We start from the raw sequence: 14,617 nt of genomic DNA on the forward strand, positions 1-14,617 counted from the left end.
CTTTAGTGTCAAGAGCTTCTAGCCAAGTCACAGAAACTCAAAAGAGATTGACTTAGTGAATATTGATGCTTTGTTATTAAAGACTCAAGTCTCAAGGGATTTAGGCAAAAAATAACAGTTCACAGGATCTACAAAGTTTATTACAGATAAAGTACAGAAATAACCAATCTACAAAGGTAATTATCATAGATAAAGATCACGAGGAAATGAGAGCAGAATCTGTAGGTATCTGTGTTTTGTTGTGCAATATCACAAGTGGATACAAATGAATTTCTCCTATCAATTCCAATTATGCACACACCCCTGTATATAAAAAGAACCAGTTGTAGTCATCATTTAGCATCTTGGTTATCAGTGGCAACATGATTTTCTTTCTTTTTTTTTTTTTAAACACAGGGCATGTGACAGCACAAATGAGATAAAGAGCAATATTAGTGAGAACAAAGTAAAAGTAAATTTTATCCAGTCCACTTCTAAACTGACAAGTTTGAATCCCTCATTTAGGTCATCTGATGGATACCGAGAGGCATTCACACACATCAGAAGTCTGTGGCAGGTGGGGAAGGGAAACCCGAGGGTGCTTTCTTGCCAAGTAGCAGGTGCAGTGATGTCACATAAGAAAACGAAGGACTGAATAAATGACTTTGGTAACTATTCATCTTTTCCCTTTTTCTTACACATTATTGACTCTGGGACGCCACCAAAGGACAGGTAATTCTCTTCCTCCTTCGTACATATGTGCCACACGAACCTGAACTTGTCACTTAAGCAATGGACTGAAAAGAACGGAAATGGGTTTGAAACACACAGGTTACACCCAGCATTTCAGGAGAGTAACATAAGTGCAAATTTTTGTTTTTTTCCCTACGCAGGCATATATTAAAAGGAAAGAAGAGGTGCTTGGGGATAAGGTTGACAAAATAACAAAACAGAGAACATACATATGAAGTACTCGTATAAATGCTGCTGGTATTTCATGCAGGAGTCTCTTCCCCGAACGTGTGCACTGAATCTGAGAGAACTACTGTGGACACTTCCGTCTGCAGAACTTCGCCTTTAATCCAAGTTCAAGAGGGTAAGAGACAAAACAGTATACAAAACAATGCTTTCTACTTCATAAATCTTAAAATAACTGTAAAATAAGGAGAATCTGAGGAGTTTCAAGTACTTAAAAAACCTGAATTCAATGAGGCAGAGGTCTCAGTGTTAAAGTGGCTACTTCGTACCTGTGGTAAACACTACACCCCCTCCCTTACCCTACTGTAACCCCCTTTCTCCCTGTACCCCACCCCGGATAAATGTCGGTAGATTTCAGTATATACAAATTCCCAACTCTTCCTATTTGTCAATATAGGGCAAAGCTGTCTAATTATATCTATTCCCGAGCCTATCTGGAAAGGGAAGCGAGTTCTACTGTTTGTTTACAAATAACCAGAGACCAATTCTAGGTGGCCTGAGGCCAAAGGAAGTTGTTCCAAGTGATCATGTCTGCAGCAGCTCGGACAATGAGGGGGCTGGACACATCAGCCTTTTAAGAAGTAATTCAAGTCGAATTTGCACTGCACAGCACAAGCAACTTCCCAATGTAGAAGGACATCAAGTGTGAGCTTCCCAAGCTGTCAAGACGCCACGGTAACTTGTTCTCTTATCCTAGTGGGACATGGCATGCGGCGGTACCTTGACTTTAAGGTGAATGCTAAAGAAGAGCTTTCTGTTTTAAAATGAAATGAGAGACAAGCAACAAATCCCCGGGAGTCCAGAGACTGCGCTCCACACAGCTGGCCCATCTGTTTCCAAACTGCAGATCTGGGCTGGACCCTGACTGGAACACACCATGCAGCGAGCTACTCAAGGGAAACTCTACTTCCTGAGTCAGGAAAGAAAGGTGTCCAACAGCCGCCCTGTCTGAGTCCTTTCCGCAATCATCTCGTTGTGAGTTTCCCAGCGTTATTCACAGGCGTGCCTCCAAATACTCTGGGGAAATGGCAGCTGGGAGCTGGGAGCAGCCTTCCCCCTGCCTTTTTTTTTTTTTTTTTTTTTTTTAGTTTTTAGATGTGTTCCTGATTTGAACACATAGAAATCTCCAAGTTTCAATGATTCTAAAAGTCAGCCTATTTTATAGCTTAGGCCAGAGAATTTCTGAGAATTAGGATAGGGTGGGAACTTGTTAAAAGAAAAATGAAAATAAAACCCACCCCACTCCTAATTCCAGCCCTGATTAGATATTAAAGAAGTGACTCACTCCCTCCAGCTGCTTCTGCCTGGCCTGCCGGGAGCACAGGGCCGTCCACCCCTCCCTTCCCAGCCAGCGGCAGGACTCCTCACGCCCCCTCCGGCGCAGGGCCTGGAAGGCCTCCAGGATTTCACCTCTAGCTCTTACAGATCTGATTTCTAAAGATTTATGCTGATTATCAAAAATCTTACGTTCGCTTCTTCCACCAAAGAACCAACATAAGGTTAAAAAAAATGCCACCGTTATCCCATGCTGCTTTAAGTTATTTCATTTTCGGACAAGAATTAAAACCCAACCATTTATGCTCTGACCACAGACAGATTGAGAAGTTAACAAATAACAACTTCCAGCTATCAGTGAGCAACACGTCTTTTGCAAAATTTCATTGGCGAAGCACAGACAAGCACCCTGCATGGATACTATGCACATATAAAGCACAACTTATTCTTTTTCTGCTTCCATAGCCTGCACCTTTAAAATATACAAACTAGGCAACAGTACGAGGTGTGAGGAGAGCTCCCTGGCACTGCCAGGACTAAAGCCACGTTCCAGACCGTTAAAGGACACTCGCGGACCAAGACCCCATGGCTGTGGTCAGCGATGGTGTTTTCCGCCCTGATTTCTGAAATGGCAGAACAACCCTATTAGCCAACCCCCCACCCCCCCCAAATTAAAAAACCTCAGCAGATCTCTGCTACAGATACACAAACAAAATGTGACACAATGAAGAAGCTGCATAAAAATACTTAAACCTAAGGTATTTGTAGTATACAGGATATACCCTGGCTTACCATATAAAACTCACCAGATATTAAATAGCACTAAGTCCAAAACAAAGCAAGGAGATAAGATTCCATGTTGGATACCGTTTCAACACGAGGTGCATTTCAGATATTAAAGGAAATCCTTCATGTTAGTAAGTTTAAAAAAGCAAACATTTATCATATACATATATAAAATAAAGTTTTAGTATGATAAAACCTAGATTTTCTTAAATTATTTTTTAAAAGGACATCAAACTATATGATTGCTCAAGAGCAAACTTTAGTGTTTTGGTGAGCTGTAATTCACGTGACTTGTAGCAGTCGCATTTGGTAACACATACAGCATTTTCTATCTTGCTCTTTCTTTTGGGACCATATCTAATCAACAGAATTACTGGAGGCCCAATAAGTTACCTCAGAACTATTTGCTGGAATCAGGCAAATGGCAGTTTAGGAGCTTAAGTAAAAGAATTGTAGTGTTTTTTTGTTTGTTTTTTTTAACAAGAAAAAATCCAGTATAATTGCACATTTACATACAAAGAAAAAAAAAAAAAGAAGCACAAAACAGGTTTTTTTCTTCTTTTTTCCAGAGAAGAGTTGTAAATTGATAAGGAAAAGGAACACACAGCACAACTGAAGGAATGTTGTGGAGCATCTATCTTCCCTGCCTTTATAAGGTCACTGGGTACTTCCTGAGGGAAAATAAATGCTACCAGGTACCGGCAATTGTTAGCAGTCAAAATTCACAGAGAAGCTGACGTTCATTCAAGCTAAACCTAGGCTTCTACTTAGTACAGTGTTACAACAATGTCTGACAGGACTAATTAATTCATACAGGGAATCCTGGAATATACATATTCCTAAGCATTAAAAGCAAGTGAGTTCTGTGGCAGATATTCCGGTTCACTTGCATCTATGAGCTCCAACCATTCCTGCTATCACTGCTTTCTGTGGAGCTCTCCCTAAGTGCTTCCTGCCATGAAGTGTGTTTGTGTGGCTCTCATTTACCCTGTAGAAGTACAAGTGCTACCACTTTCACCCCCAAATTAGGAACTGAACAAAAAGATCTATTCAAATACAGTTCAAATTCATTTGTGTAGTTTTCACCAGGACACGTGACTGAGTGGTCAGCTGACAAAGGGAATGTTTGCTTGGGAGAGGAAAGCAGAGACAGAAAATTAAAATGCCCATAATTCTCTCCAAGTCAGACCAGGGTGTACATTAAATTGGATAGAAAATGGTGCTTATTTGACCCAACTTTTGGTCTGTGCCTTTCAACTCCCTTTAGCTGCCTTTACCAGTGTGTCAAGACAACAGGAATGACCATTCTAACTCTGTATTCATATCCACAGAGACACACTTCATCAAAAACACCCATTATCAGTGGAGAACGTTTCAAACTCAGTGAGGGCATCGATTTCTTTTTTTCTCCAGAACAAAAAACCAACAACCACATTATATACCTTTCTAGGTAAAGTTATATCGAAAAGCCCACCTAGTTTAAGACCACAGAGGTAATATTCACTGAGGCCTTTTGATTTCAAGAGGCCAGATTCAATACTCCCACAGAGCCCTTCTCTAAGACTACGAGAGGCGTCTGGAAGGGAAAGCGAAGCCAGCCTCCCTGCTGCTCAGGAAAGCGGTATGTAAGACCACCATACCCTTTTCTAGAGGGCTTTCTGCAATTCCTACTTAAACACACACACACACACACACACACACACACACACACAGACACACACACACACAGATTAGACTATCTGAACTACACTTCTCAAAATTTTTAAAAATGAAAATAAATAAAGGAATGATGGCTACTTTTGCTTTTTACACCCAAGGAACACATCCTAGACTTTAAATTTATCTCATTAACAGAACTTCTTCTCTTTGTTCTTATTTTAAAAGCGAAGACATCTCTTTTGCCAGCTGCAAAGGCATTGAAGCACAATAAAAGGCAAGAAAAGACCAAGGGAACCTAACCCTCCACAAAAGAATCCCCAAGCTGACAGGACGAAACTGAAAAACCAGATCCCACCAACGGCTTCTGCCTGCACGGCCTGGTTCCCCATCTTCACTTTAATAGGGCAGCGCTGATGGCCAAGGCTGTATGCACTGCAGCGGTCTCTTCTTGTACTAACGCATTCTCTACTTTTTTCTTTTCCTTTCTTCGTTTCAATAAAAAAAGAAGGAAATCACTGCCCATTTATTCTTTGACTTCTTCTCCATGATCCTGTGATTCCAATTTACATTTGATCTTGCTCCAGTATTCGGGTGACACGGGAGATACAGGGTCATGTTCAGAGCAGCAGAGACGGCCTTCCAGAGCGGAGGGCACCAGAGCCCCCTTTTCATGATCTTTGCAAAACGAACGTGGACAGAACTCACAGAAGGACACAGCTGCGCCGCCGCACTCATCGCACTGATGCCACGGGCACTCCCACTTTCCTAGTGTGGGCGGGAAGAAGGGAAGGATCCCAGTGAGTGCCTGTCCCCAACACCCACGAGACACCCCACTTCCCACCTTCCTCTCGGACTGGGGGCTGAATGCAGGTGACTACGACTCCAAACCTCAGCCAGCAGAGGTCTGGGTGCACCTGTCGGTGTGGCTGCGAGCTACTGCCCGAAACTCAGCTAGGAGCCAACTACCACCTGTGGTAATGGACAGTAAGACACCAGTCCTTGCTGGCCCACGGGCGTCCCCCATTTGCACTGAGACAGATTTTTCACTAGCAAAATCTTTGCTTGCTACTGTTGCTTGCTCTTTCCAACGCTTCCCATCCCACGGCTCCACACGGGGGACTAGACCGCCCGTACTCTGAGTCGGGCATGGTGGGCAGAGATGGAGTCGGGCGGGGCCTGCAGGCCGGGCTCACCGTAGGGCGGCTGGGGCAGGTTGAGGCAGAGCAGGTGGTAGGCTTTGGGGCAATCCTTCCTGTCGCACATGACCAGCTCGCCGCTGTCCCCGCACTGGAAGCAGTGATCCTCATGCAGCTGCTTCGGCTCTGTTTTGATTTTTCGTCTCTTCTGCTTCAGCTTAGCGTTTTTTGCCTTTTCTTCAGTTGTGGACGCACATGCCGACTGGCAGGAGAGAGGGGGTCATGGTTTTAACGATCACAGTGCGTGAAGCTTTACGTAAAAGGGAGATCCTACAACCTCACGTTCATTTAAATTCACCTGTTGTTCGGTTACCTAAAACACCAGGAGGGCTTACCCTGTCACGGAACTGTAGTAAAAATAAATCATTTTTCACTGATTTTTTGAATAGGTGTTTTTTTTTTTTCCAAATTGCAAAGACAACTGAGATAGCATACACAAACCATAAAGTTCACCAATTTAAAGTGTATAATTCGGATACACTAAAGTGTATTAGGATAGTGTGAATTTTTTTTGAAGTTTTTGAAAAAGATCTTGCTAAGTTCAAATTCAATCAGAAACACAGACATTTTCAGAACCTAACAGTTCTCACTGAGATATGCTCTAGTGGGAGGTCGGAGTCTAAACTCTGGGTAAACGCAACTGCTGGCCTGCAAATTAAACCAGGTCCCCCTGGCCAGCACCTCCTGAGACAGCCCCAAACAAGCTTCTTCAGCAGCCCCTCCCCAGCCCCAGGGGCGCCCCCTGCAGCCACTGACCTTTGGCCGCACGCCGAGGAAACCACTGCAGTTATCCGCCCCGCAGTGGCACTCCGTCCTGCCATTGCCCAGACAGTCCAGGTTGTAATTAAATGTTAGCTCCATCCCTAGAACACAAGAGAGAGAAGTATTCAGACTCAAGTCCTGGGGGAGAGAAATGCTGTCAAAGACACACCCTCACAACGAAAAAAGAGACATAATTCTGACATGAAGACCCTTCTATCCTCCGTGTTCCACACTGAAGATGGTGATGGGAAAAAGGAAAAAAACAACGAAAAAAACCCAAAAAACTAGAGAAAAACATCCGATCCACCAATGATTAAAACAAAAATAAATATTCTACAAAAACCATCATATTCTTTTCACTGAAGTGGTCAAAGACCATGTGACAGAGATTAAGAATCTGAAATCTGTGCTCAAGAAAAATGGGTTCTAGTTTAGCTCTCTTCTCTAAAACTAATTTACACTAGTTTCTAAATAAACAAGATGACCGTGGAACTGTCACAGCCATACCATTTCCAGTAATTAATGCCTCACATCACGGTCAGAAAAGACTTCAAGATGCACATTTACTACATACACCAAAGACCCAGGGACTCAAACTAGGAGGTCTAAGCTTGCTTTCTTTCGTCTTTTTTTTTTTTTTTAAATTTGGCCACACCATGCAGCAAATAGCAAATTCAATGTACACAGTCAGTCCCCTGCTTTTCACACATAACAGATTCCCAAGAACGTGTGCCAGAGTTAAACAAGGGACTTCCTGTTATGAAGTGGTTTCTTTCTCAGAAATTAAAAAAATTACATTAAGTACTGAATTAAACCCTGTCTTTTTGCCGTTGCCTTTAAGGACAGATTTCTAGCATTTTAAAGGTTTTTTTGTTTTTTTGGCCACACTGCTTGGCTGAAGGATCTTAGCTCCCCAACCAGGGACCAAACCTGGGCGCCCGCAGTGAAAGCACTGAGTCCTAAACACTGGACTGCCAGGGAATTCCCAGTTCAAGCTTTCTTTAGCTGGACCTCAGCAATCCACAGCGAGTGCTAGAAACACAGTTTACATCACTTTTAGCTACAGCATTTCTCTTCCCACCCATTTTTCTACAGACTTAACAAACGAGAAATTAAGTCTTGCTGTTATTGATGCTGGATGGGTAAGGAAAAATGAAAGCAGTTAACTCTGCTTTGAGAAGCGTTTTATGTCTAATTTGAAACAGACTGATTTTTCAAACTAAAATACAAAACAAAACAACCTCCCGCAAACAAACGAAGAGACCAGTTGATGGTAACAACTGGTTAATATTTTCTTTAATATTAAAGAAAAAAAAGCTTAAACATTTGGTTACATTATACAGACAGCAATAATTTGGAGAACTAATTCAGTGGGATCATAGACACAGAATTCTGTGATACCCTCTCTTACTACGCTCCCTTTTGCAGGATATAGATGTTTACTTCCTACAGGCAGGTAACAATTCTAAATATAGCTCTTTATCTTATTTGAATAAATACTTGAGTGTCAAAACTTGTCTGACACTTGAGTGTCAGAATGTCCTGCCCTCAAAGACATACTTGCTTTCCGGGGAGGGGGCAGAGTCCCTTTTACCTGCAGGAATGTCACAAAGAGCAAAAAGGCCAACTCGAACATCTCCATTCACCGTCCACTTTTGTGTTTCACAGTTTGGATTACAACTGTGGTTCATAAAGCGAGAATAATTTCCCTTCGGGCCAGCGTCAATGATACGGTCCTTCAGAAAGAAAAGAAAGGAAAAGTTCCTTTGACATGAAACTGAGCACAAGCGTGTCTGAGAAACATCCAACTCAGGCGAGAGCCACGAGGCAGCACTGTTTGCCACCAGCTGAGGTCCGACGACCGACAGCTCCGAAATTGTGCTCGCAGCACAACTGACTGAGTTCTCTACTTTACATGATGACCAAGTCAAACGCAAGTAAGATAAAGTGGAGTTTAGTTTCTTTTAAAGTTTGTTTCTAGAAACAAACACACCACAGAATAATGCGACTGAGATCAGCTGGCCGCGGGCTTAGCGACAGGCATTTTCTGAGTAGACCGCTCTCAGCTCGGATGCCACTTGTGACGGGAACTATGGTGCTTTGCTGTCAGCCCTCCTTTCCTGCTCTAAGCAAGAAGCAAAGCTTGTAGAGGGGTAGATGGATGAGAGCTTAGGCCATAAAGAGGGAGGCAGGAAAAACAAGAAACTTCTCTGAATGAAGACTTGGAGATCTGACTGATGGAAGGGCTAGAGTTTGGGATATAATCTTCATAGTCTATTTTTACTTACACAAAAGTTCAAAATACCATAAAAAGCTCAACATTTTGGCTCCCTGAATTTAAACTCTGATAGTCTGGGAAAGCTCTAGAAGACGGAGCCTCCCAAGTGCTGTCCAGGTGGCTGCAGGGGTCACCGGCAGCGAGGCTAGGATTTAAGGGGCCAATGAGCAGTCACAAATAAATGGCATTTTATGTATATAAAGTATATGTTCATGAAGGTGGTAAAACTTTCAAACAGTGACATATCAGTTAACATAGTGCTTCTTTTCGATGATTTCTGGTTCTTGTAAGGCTGTTCTGACTCAGTTTTAGAGACAGCCTGGAACACAGGAAACATGGGTACTAGTCTTGGCTCATCATTAAACTGTAACAAGATATCCAACAAATTACTTAGGGCTGGATCTCAGTCTCTCGTCCTCTGTAAATCAGAGGACTGTTTTTTTTTTTTAAATCTTTTATTGAAGTATAGTTTTATTGAAGTATAGTTATTGGTGTACAATATAAGTTACAGATGTACAATATAGTGACTCACAACTTTTAAAGGTTATACTCCAGAGGGCTGTTGAAGAAATTAAATGAAATAGTTGTGCTGTCATGTGCATCAAACAGCACTCGCAGTTACATGTATTAAACCAGAAGTTTTACTGTCATTTTTCTTTTGACAGCATTCATTTTTCCTAACTCATAAAAAAAGTTTAAATATATAGAACAATTTACAGTTAGGATTTTTGCTAAAGCAGAACTTTACTGGTGGTTTATAACTTAGAATTACAGAGCTAATTATCTCCCTTGGGGATAAAGAAACTGAGGGCCAGGTCTTTCAGTGACTAAGAGCTGGGACTCAAATCCAGATGTGTCAACCCTGTTCCTGGTCATCTTCTCACTCACAGCGCGTCTCACATGACCTGTGCAAGGTGCCAGTAATCATTCACTTTTGTACTCTGGTATAACGAGCATATTATAGTGGGACACACACTGGCTACTGCAAACCATTATAATTTGCTTGAGAAAAACCAAATGAGAGGAAGGAAACTGAGTTTAACCTAAGACCACCAAATTAAACCAAAAAATCCTTTTTTCTTACCAAAAAAAAAAAGCAATTTTACCTTGGTAACAGTTAACATATAAAAATTAGTTACACTGTTCTCGTGGGCTCGCTTGATTCGCAATCTGCATTCTTCCTCATCAATTAATTCGCCAACATATTCATTTACAAATTCACCCTGCAGAGGAGCACGCAATACATAAATGTACAGTCAGTGTATCCTATTAGAAAGCATTCCTTAACACCACATGTATAATCCAAGAATTAACCAAAAACATTCCTGGAAATACAACTATAGTACAAAATAAAACCAGAAAATGGACACTGGTACAATCTACAGGCCTTATTCATATTTCACCGATTTCACAGGCACTCATTTGTGTGTGTTATGTGTGCATGTGTGTGGTTCTATGGGATTCTACCAGGTGTAGAGTCAGGTAACCACCACCACAAGCAAGATACAGAACTGTCCCATCAGCACAGATGCCCTGTGCTTCTCCTTCATAACCACATCCATCCTCCATCCCTAATTTGTTCTCCAACTCTATAGTTCTCCTAAAAATTTATTTTATTGAAGTAGAGTTGATTTACAATGTTGTGTTAATTTCTGCCATACAGCAAAGTGATTCAGTTATACATATATTCTTTTTTATATCCTTTTCCATTATGGTTTATCACAGGATATTGGATATAGTTCCCTGTGCGAAAAACAGTAGGACCTTGTCCACCTCTATAGTTGCGTCATTTTGAGAGTGTTCTATAAATGCAATCACACTATGTAACTTTTAGAGATTGGATTTTTAAAGAAAAACTGAGCCTAATTCCCTTGAGATCCATCTAAGTTGTATGTATTAACAGTTCATTCTTCTGTCACTGGTGAGTGCTGTGCCACAGCAAGGAGGCACCACAGTTTGTGTGACCGGTCACCGGCTGGAGAACATGTGAATGGTCTCCGAGTTTTGGCTATTACAGATAAAGCCGCTGTGAGCACTCTGATAAAGTTTTTGTGCAGACAGAGGTTTTCATTTCTCTGGGATACATGCTGGGTCATATGGTGAGCACATGTTTAATTTTTTAAGAAACTGCTGAACTGCTTTCCGGAGTGGCTGTACCACTGCGCGTTCGCACCCTACTCTCCCCAGGTAGGAGAGATGCAGTTTCCCCACTTCCTCACCAACATGTGGTATAGTCCCTATTTCTCATTTTGCTGTTTCTAACAGGTGTGTAGCGATAAGCTCCTTTTTAAATAAGTGTAAACACGGTACATTCAACCTTTCATGTTTACAAATGCATAAGCATTAACCCTTTTACCTCAAAAGCGTGGCTGATTCAGTCCAGGACAACAGCATTAGCTACAGGACCTACTGGTGTTACCAATACATTTTTAAGGTAAAGAAATGTCTTAGGCAGTAAATTAAAATGTATTTGCTTATTGCTTCACCAGACTTGTGTTCCTCCCCCGGCCCCCGACACAAATTCTCACTAGCCGTTCTCATAGCTCTTAGTATCACAGAACTGAGAGTACCAGTCATCTCAAGAGTACTATATTATATTTTCTGATTTTGATGAATAATTAAGAGCATAAGCCAATGTCCTTTCTCTACTGATAAAAAGACAAGATTGTGATTTCTGTGTAAGAGAAGGGCGCCTGTGGGTCAGCCTTTCCCTAGGTGGCCGGCCGGCCGTGGGTGAGATGGGGGAGGAACCCCGCCTGCTTCAGGCAGCCACACGCTCGTTTCAGCTGGGCCTGGTCACCACAAGAGTGCACCTCAGGCTTCTTCTCTCCCCCATTTTAACTGACAGTACAAGCTCTGACAAAGAGTTAGAAAAGAACCGCACTTCATCTCTAACTGCAACACCACGGCAGGACCGCTCTGCACGTTCAGGTACTACGCACTGTGGCCCAGAGTGGCTTTTCCTACACCCAGTTTGGACTTGGACCCCGGCTGCTGAAAACATTCTGCACCTTTGTATGGTATCACCACCCTCACCAGGTAGAAGATTTCATTGCCGTCTTGGCTGCACTGCCACCTAGTGTTCCTTTATTCTATGGCAAGTTTCCTTTAATGAAAACCTACAGAGCAGAATTTAAACCAAATCAGCTCCGCTTCATGTTTTTTTTAACAAATTGGGATTCAAGTTAAGGTTTCATTTGAAGAAAGGGTTCTGTGGCTTGAAAGGCCTGAAAACCATTTATTATAGTTTATATTTACTATTCTATGAAAATTGGTGAATACAGAAAGGTGAAAGTGCTGATATCAAACATGAGGCGTGGAAGTCTCGTAAACTCGATACCATTGTGAATAAATGTCTCTAGCTATTTTGTAAAAGAAATACTTTAGGCATCCAAAAAGTGACAAATCTTTAGCCTCAAAGAGTTGCTCACTGGACTTAAAACCATTAACTGTGAATTCAATTATGGATTAAAAATAACAAAATAAAGAACTTTTAGGGAATTCCCTGGTGGTCCTGTGGTTAGGACTCCACACTTTCACTGCTGAGGGCCCAGGTTCAACCCCTCGTTGGGGAACTAAGATCCAGCAAGCCACGCAGTGTGGCCAAAAAAACCAAAAAAAAACTTTTAAAATGCTAGAAATCTGTCCTTAAAGGCAATGGCAAAAAGGCAGGGTTTAATTCAGTACTTAATGTAATTTTTTTAATTTCTAAGAAAGAAACCACTTCATAACAGGAAGTCCCTTGTTTAACTCTGGCACACGTTTTTAGGAATTGTTATGTGTGAAAAGAAGGTGACTGACTGTGCACATTCAATTTGCTATTTGGTTTCTGTCCCCTAAGTATACCCAAACCTTCTCCATGTTGCTACAGTCTTTATGATTATGCTGTTCAGTGACTGTATATTTCTAGCTATTTTGTAAAACACCAATTGTCTTAACATTAGCAATTCCTCAAGTGCTAAAGTGCAGAATAATCCTGATTGTATTTTCTTTTCTCTTAATTATATCATTAATTTAGTAAATTAGAATATGGTTTAGAATAAGTGTTATTAAATAAATGTTATTAAAAGATGTTAACATGGTATTAAACTGGATAGATTTCAGGATGGCTCCCCAAACTCCCCTGAAATCATAAGCAAAAATTTGCAAGTGATATGCAGGGCATTAAAGTAATATCAAAACATGTGCATTATATGATGCCATTCTAAACGCAGATGGCCTTTGACCAGGCGACCCAATCCACAAACCCAATGCATTGGCAAATCCCGTTGGCTCTACCTTTAAAATGTCAGAAATCCAACCACTTCCTTCCTACTCAACTACAACCCTAGTTAGTCCAGGCCACGAGCATCTCTCTCCGGGACTGTAATGGTCTCCTTTTTATTGCTCTCTCTCCATGATCATAAATTCCCCACAGTACAGCCCAAGTTATTCTTCTGAAGCCCAGACTCTTAAGGTGGCCCCAGTGACCCCTGCCTGCTGGTGCTCACGCCGTTGTGTAATCCCCTCCCCTGGAGACAGCAGGACCTGTGACTTGCTTCTAAGCAACAGAATGTGGCCCAAGTGACAGGATGTGATTACGTGAGTTTGTTACATTAGGGCTTCAGCATCCATCCTGCTGGAGCGTCTCTTTCCCTCGCTGGCTGTAAGGAAGCAAACAGCCCTGTTGGAGAACCCCATCTGGCAGGGAACTGCAGGAGCCTCTGGAAGCCAAGAGCAGCAAGACAACAATAACCACAAACCCAAACCCAAAACACCTAATGCTCTCAGACCTAGCGCCGTGAAGAACAGAACTGTGCCAGCAGCCGTGCAAGCTGGGAAGCCGGATCCTTCCCTAGTTGAGGCACAAGAATGAGAATCCAGCCAGGTCAGTGCCCTGACCGCAACCTGGTGAGCCCCTACGTAGAGGACCCAGCTACGCACTGACCTATAGGATCTGTGGGATAGTACGCTGTGTGTTATGCTGTAAGTTGCCAAGTCTGTGGTTATCCTGTTAAGCAGCAACAGAAAACCAACACATCGAGGCAGACGGACGCCCTCCCTACTAAACTCCGCCAGAAGTCCCTGTCCCGAGGCCGACGAGGCCCCGCACAACCTGGTCCCGCTGCCCCTCTACCTTGCCACCCGCCCACCTCCCCGGCCCTCCTCTGCTCCCTCTCCAGCTCCCTGCTGTCCTGGCGCAGGAGGGCCTTCACTCCGGCCTGCTCTTCCACGTGCCTGCACGCCCTCCTCGCTCACACGTTCGGGTCAGACCTTCCTGAACCCAGTCCCTGTCACCCCTACCCTCTTTGACAGCTTTGTTTTTCTTGGTGGCATTTGGTGGTAAGTGGCGCCACATGTCTATCATCTGTCCCTTGTGGACTCACAAAGGTGTCCTGCTCACTGCTGTCTTCCAAGTGCCTAGCACAGCCCCAGGCACAGGGAAGCCGCTGAACAAACACGTGCTGAATGAGTGAGCTTCACCCAAGCAATCTGACCTACAGAAACGGATAACAGATGATCAACAGAATGAAAGAATGTGTGTGTGTGTACACACACACACACACACACACACACATTTATTGGAAAACAGGCTGTGTAAATGATGGTACATTTTACTATGGAATACAATGAGACTATGAAAAACAATGAGGTGAAATCTGTATTACGGCCATAAAAATAATTTTCTGATACATTAAGTGGGAAAAAAGAATAATATGTATGA

The 14,617-nt window shown here is 42.6% G+C and overlaps 1 protein-coding gene across 3 annotated transcripts in view; it reads right to left on the reverse strand.

Annotated features, from left to right (window-relative positions):
* Positions 1 to 366: 366 nt before the first annotated feature.
* NSD3 (nuclear receptor binding SET domain protein 3) overlaps positions 367 to 14,617 on the reverse strand; it is a 108,435-nt gene continuing 94,184 nt past the window's right edge. For 2 of the 3 annotated variants that reach the window (XM_030833398.3, XM_030833371.3), the window contains 5 exons: positions 10,020 to 10,136; positions 8,230 to 8,371; positions 6,630 to 6,736; positions 5,871 to 6,075; positions 367 to 5,442 (listed from right to left, as the gene is read on the reverse strand). In XM_030833398.3, coding sequence (XP_030689258.1) covers positions 5,201 to 5,442; positions 5,871 to 6,075; positions 6,630 to 6,736; positions 8,230 to 8,371; positions 10,020 to 10,136 — 813 coding nt within the window. In that variant the 3' untranslated portion in view covers positions 367 to 5,200. The remainder of the gene's footprint in view (positions 5,443 to 5,870; positions 6,076 to 6,629; positions 6,737 to 8,229; positions 8,372 to 10,019; positions 10,137 to 14,617) is intronic. The other variant, XM_030833380.3, reaches the window with a different exon arrangement.

This window comes from Globicephala melas, chromosome 21, assembly GCF_963455315.2.
Source record: "Globicephala melas chromosome 21, mGloMel1.2, whole genome shotgun sequence".
Lineage (NCBI taxonomy): Eukaryota > Metazoa > Chordata > Mammalia > Artiodactyla > Delphinidae > Globicephala > Globicephala melas.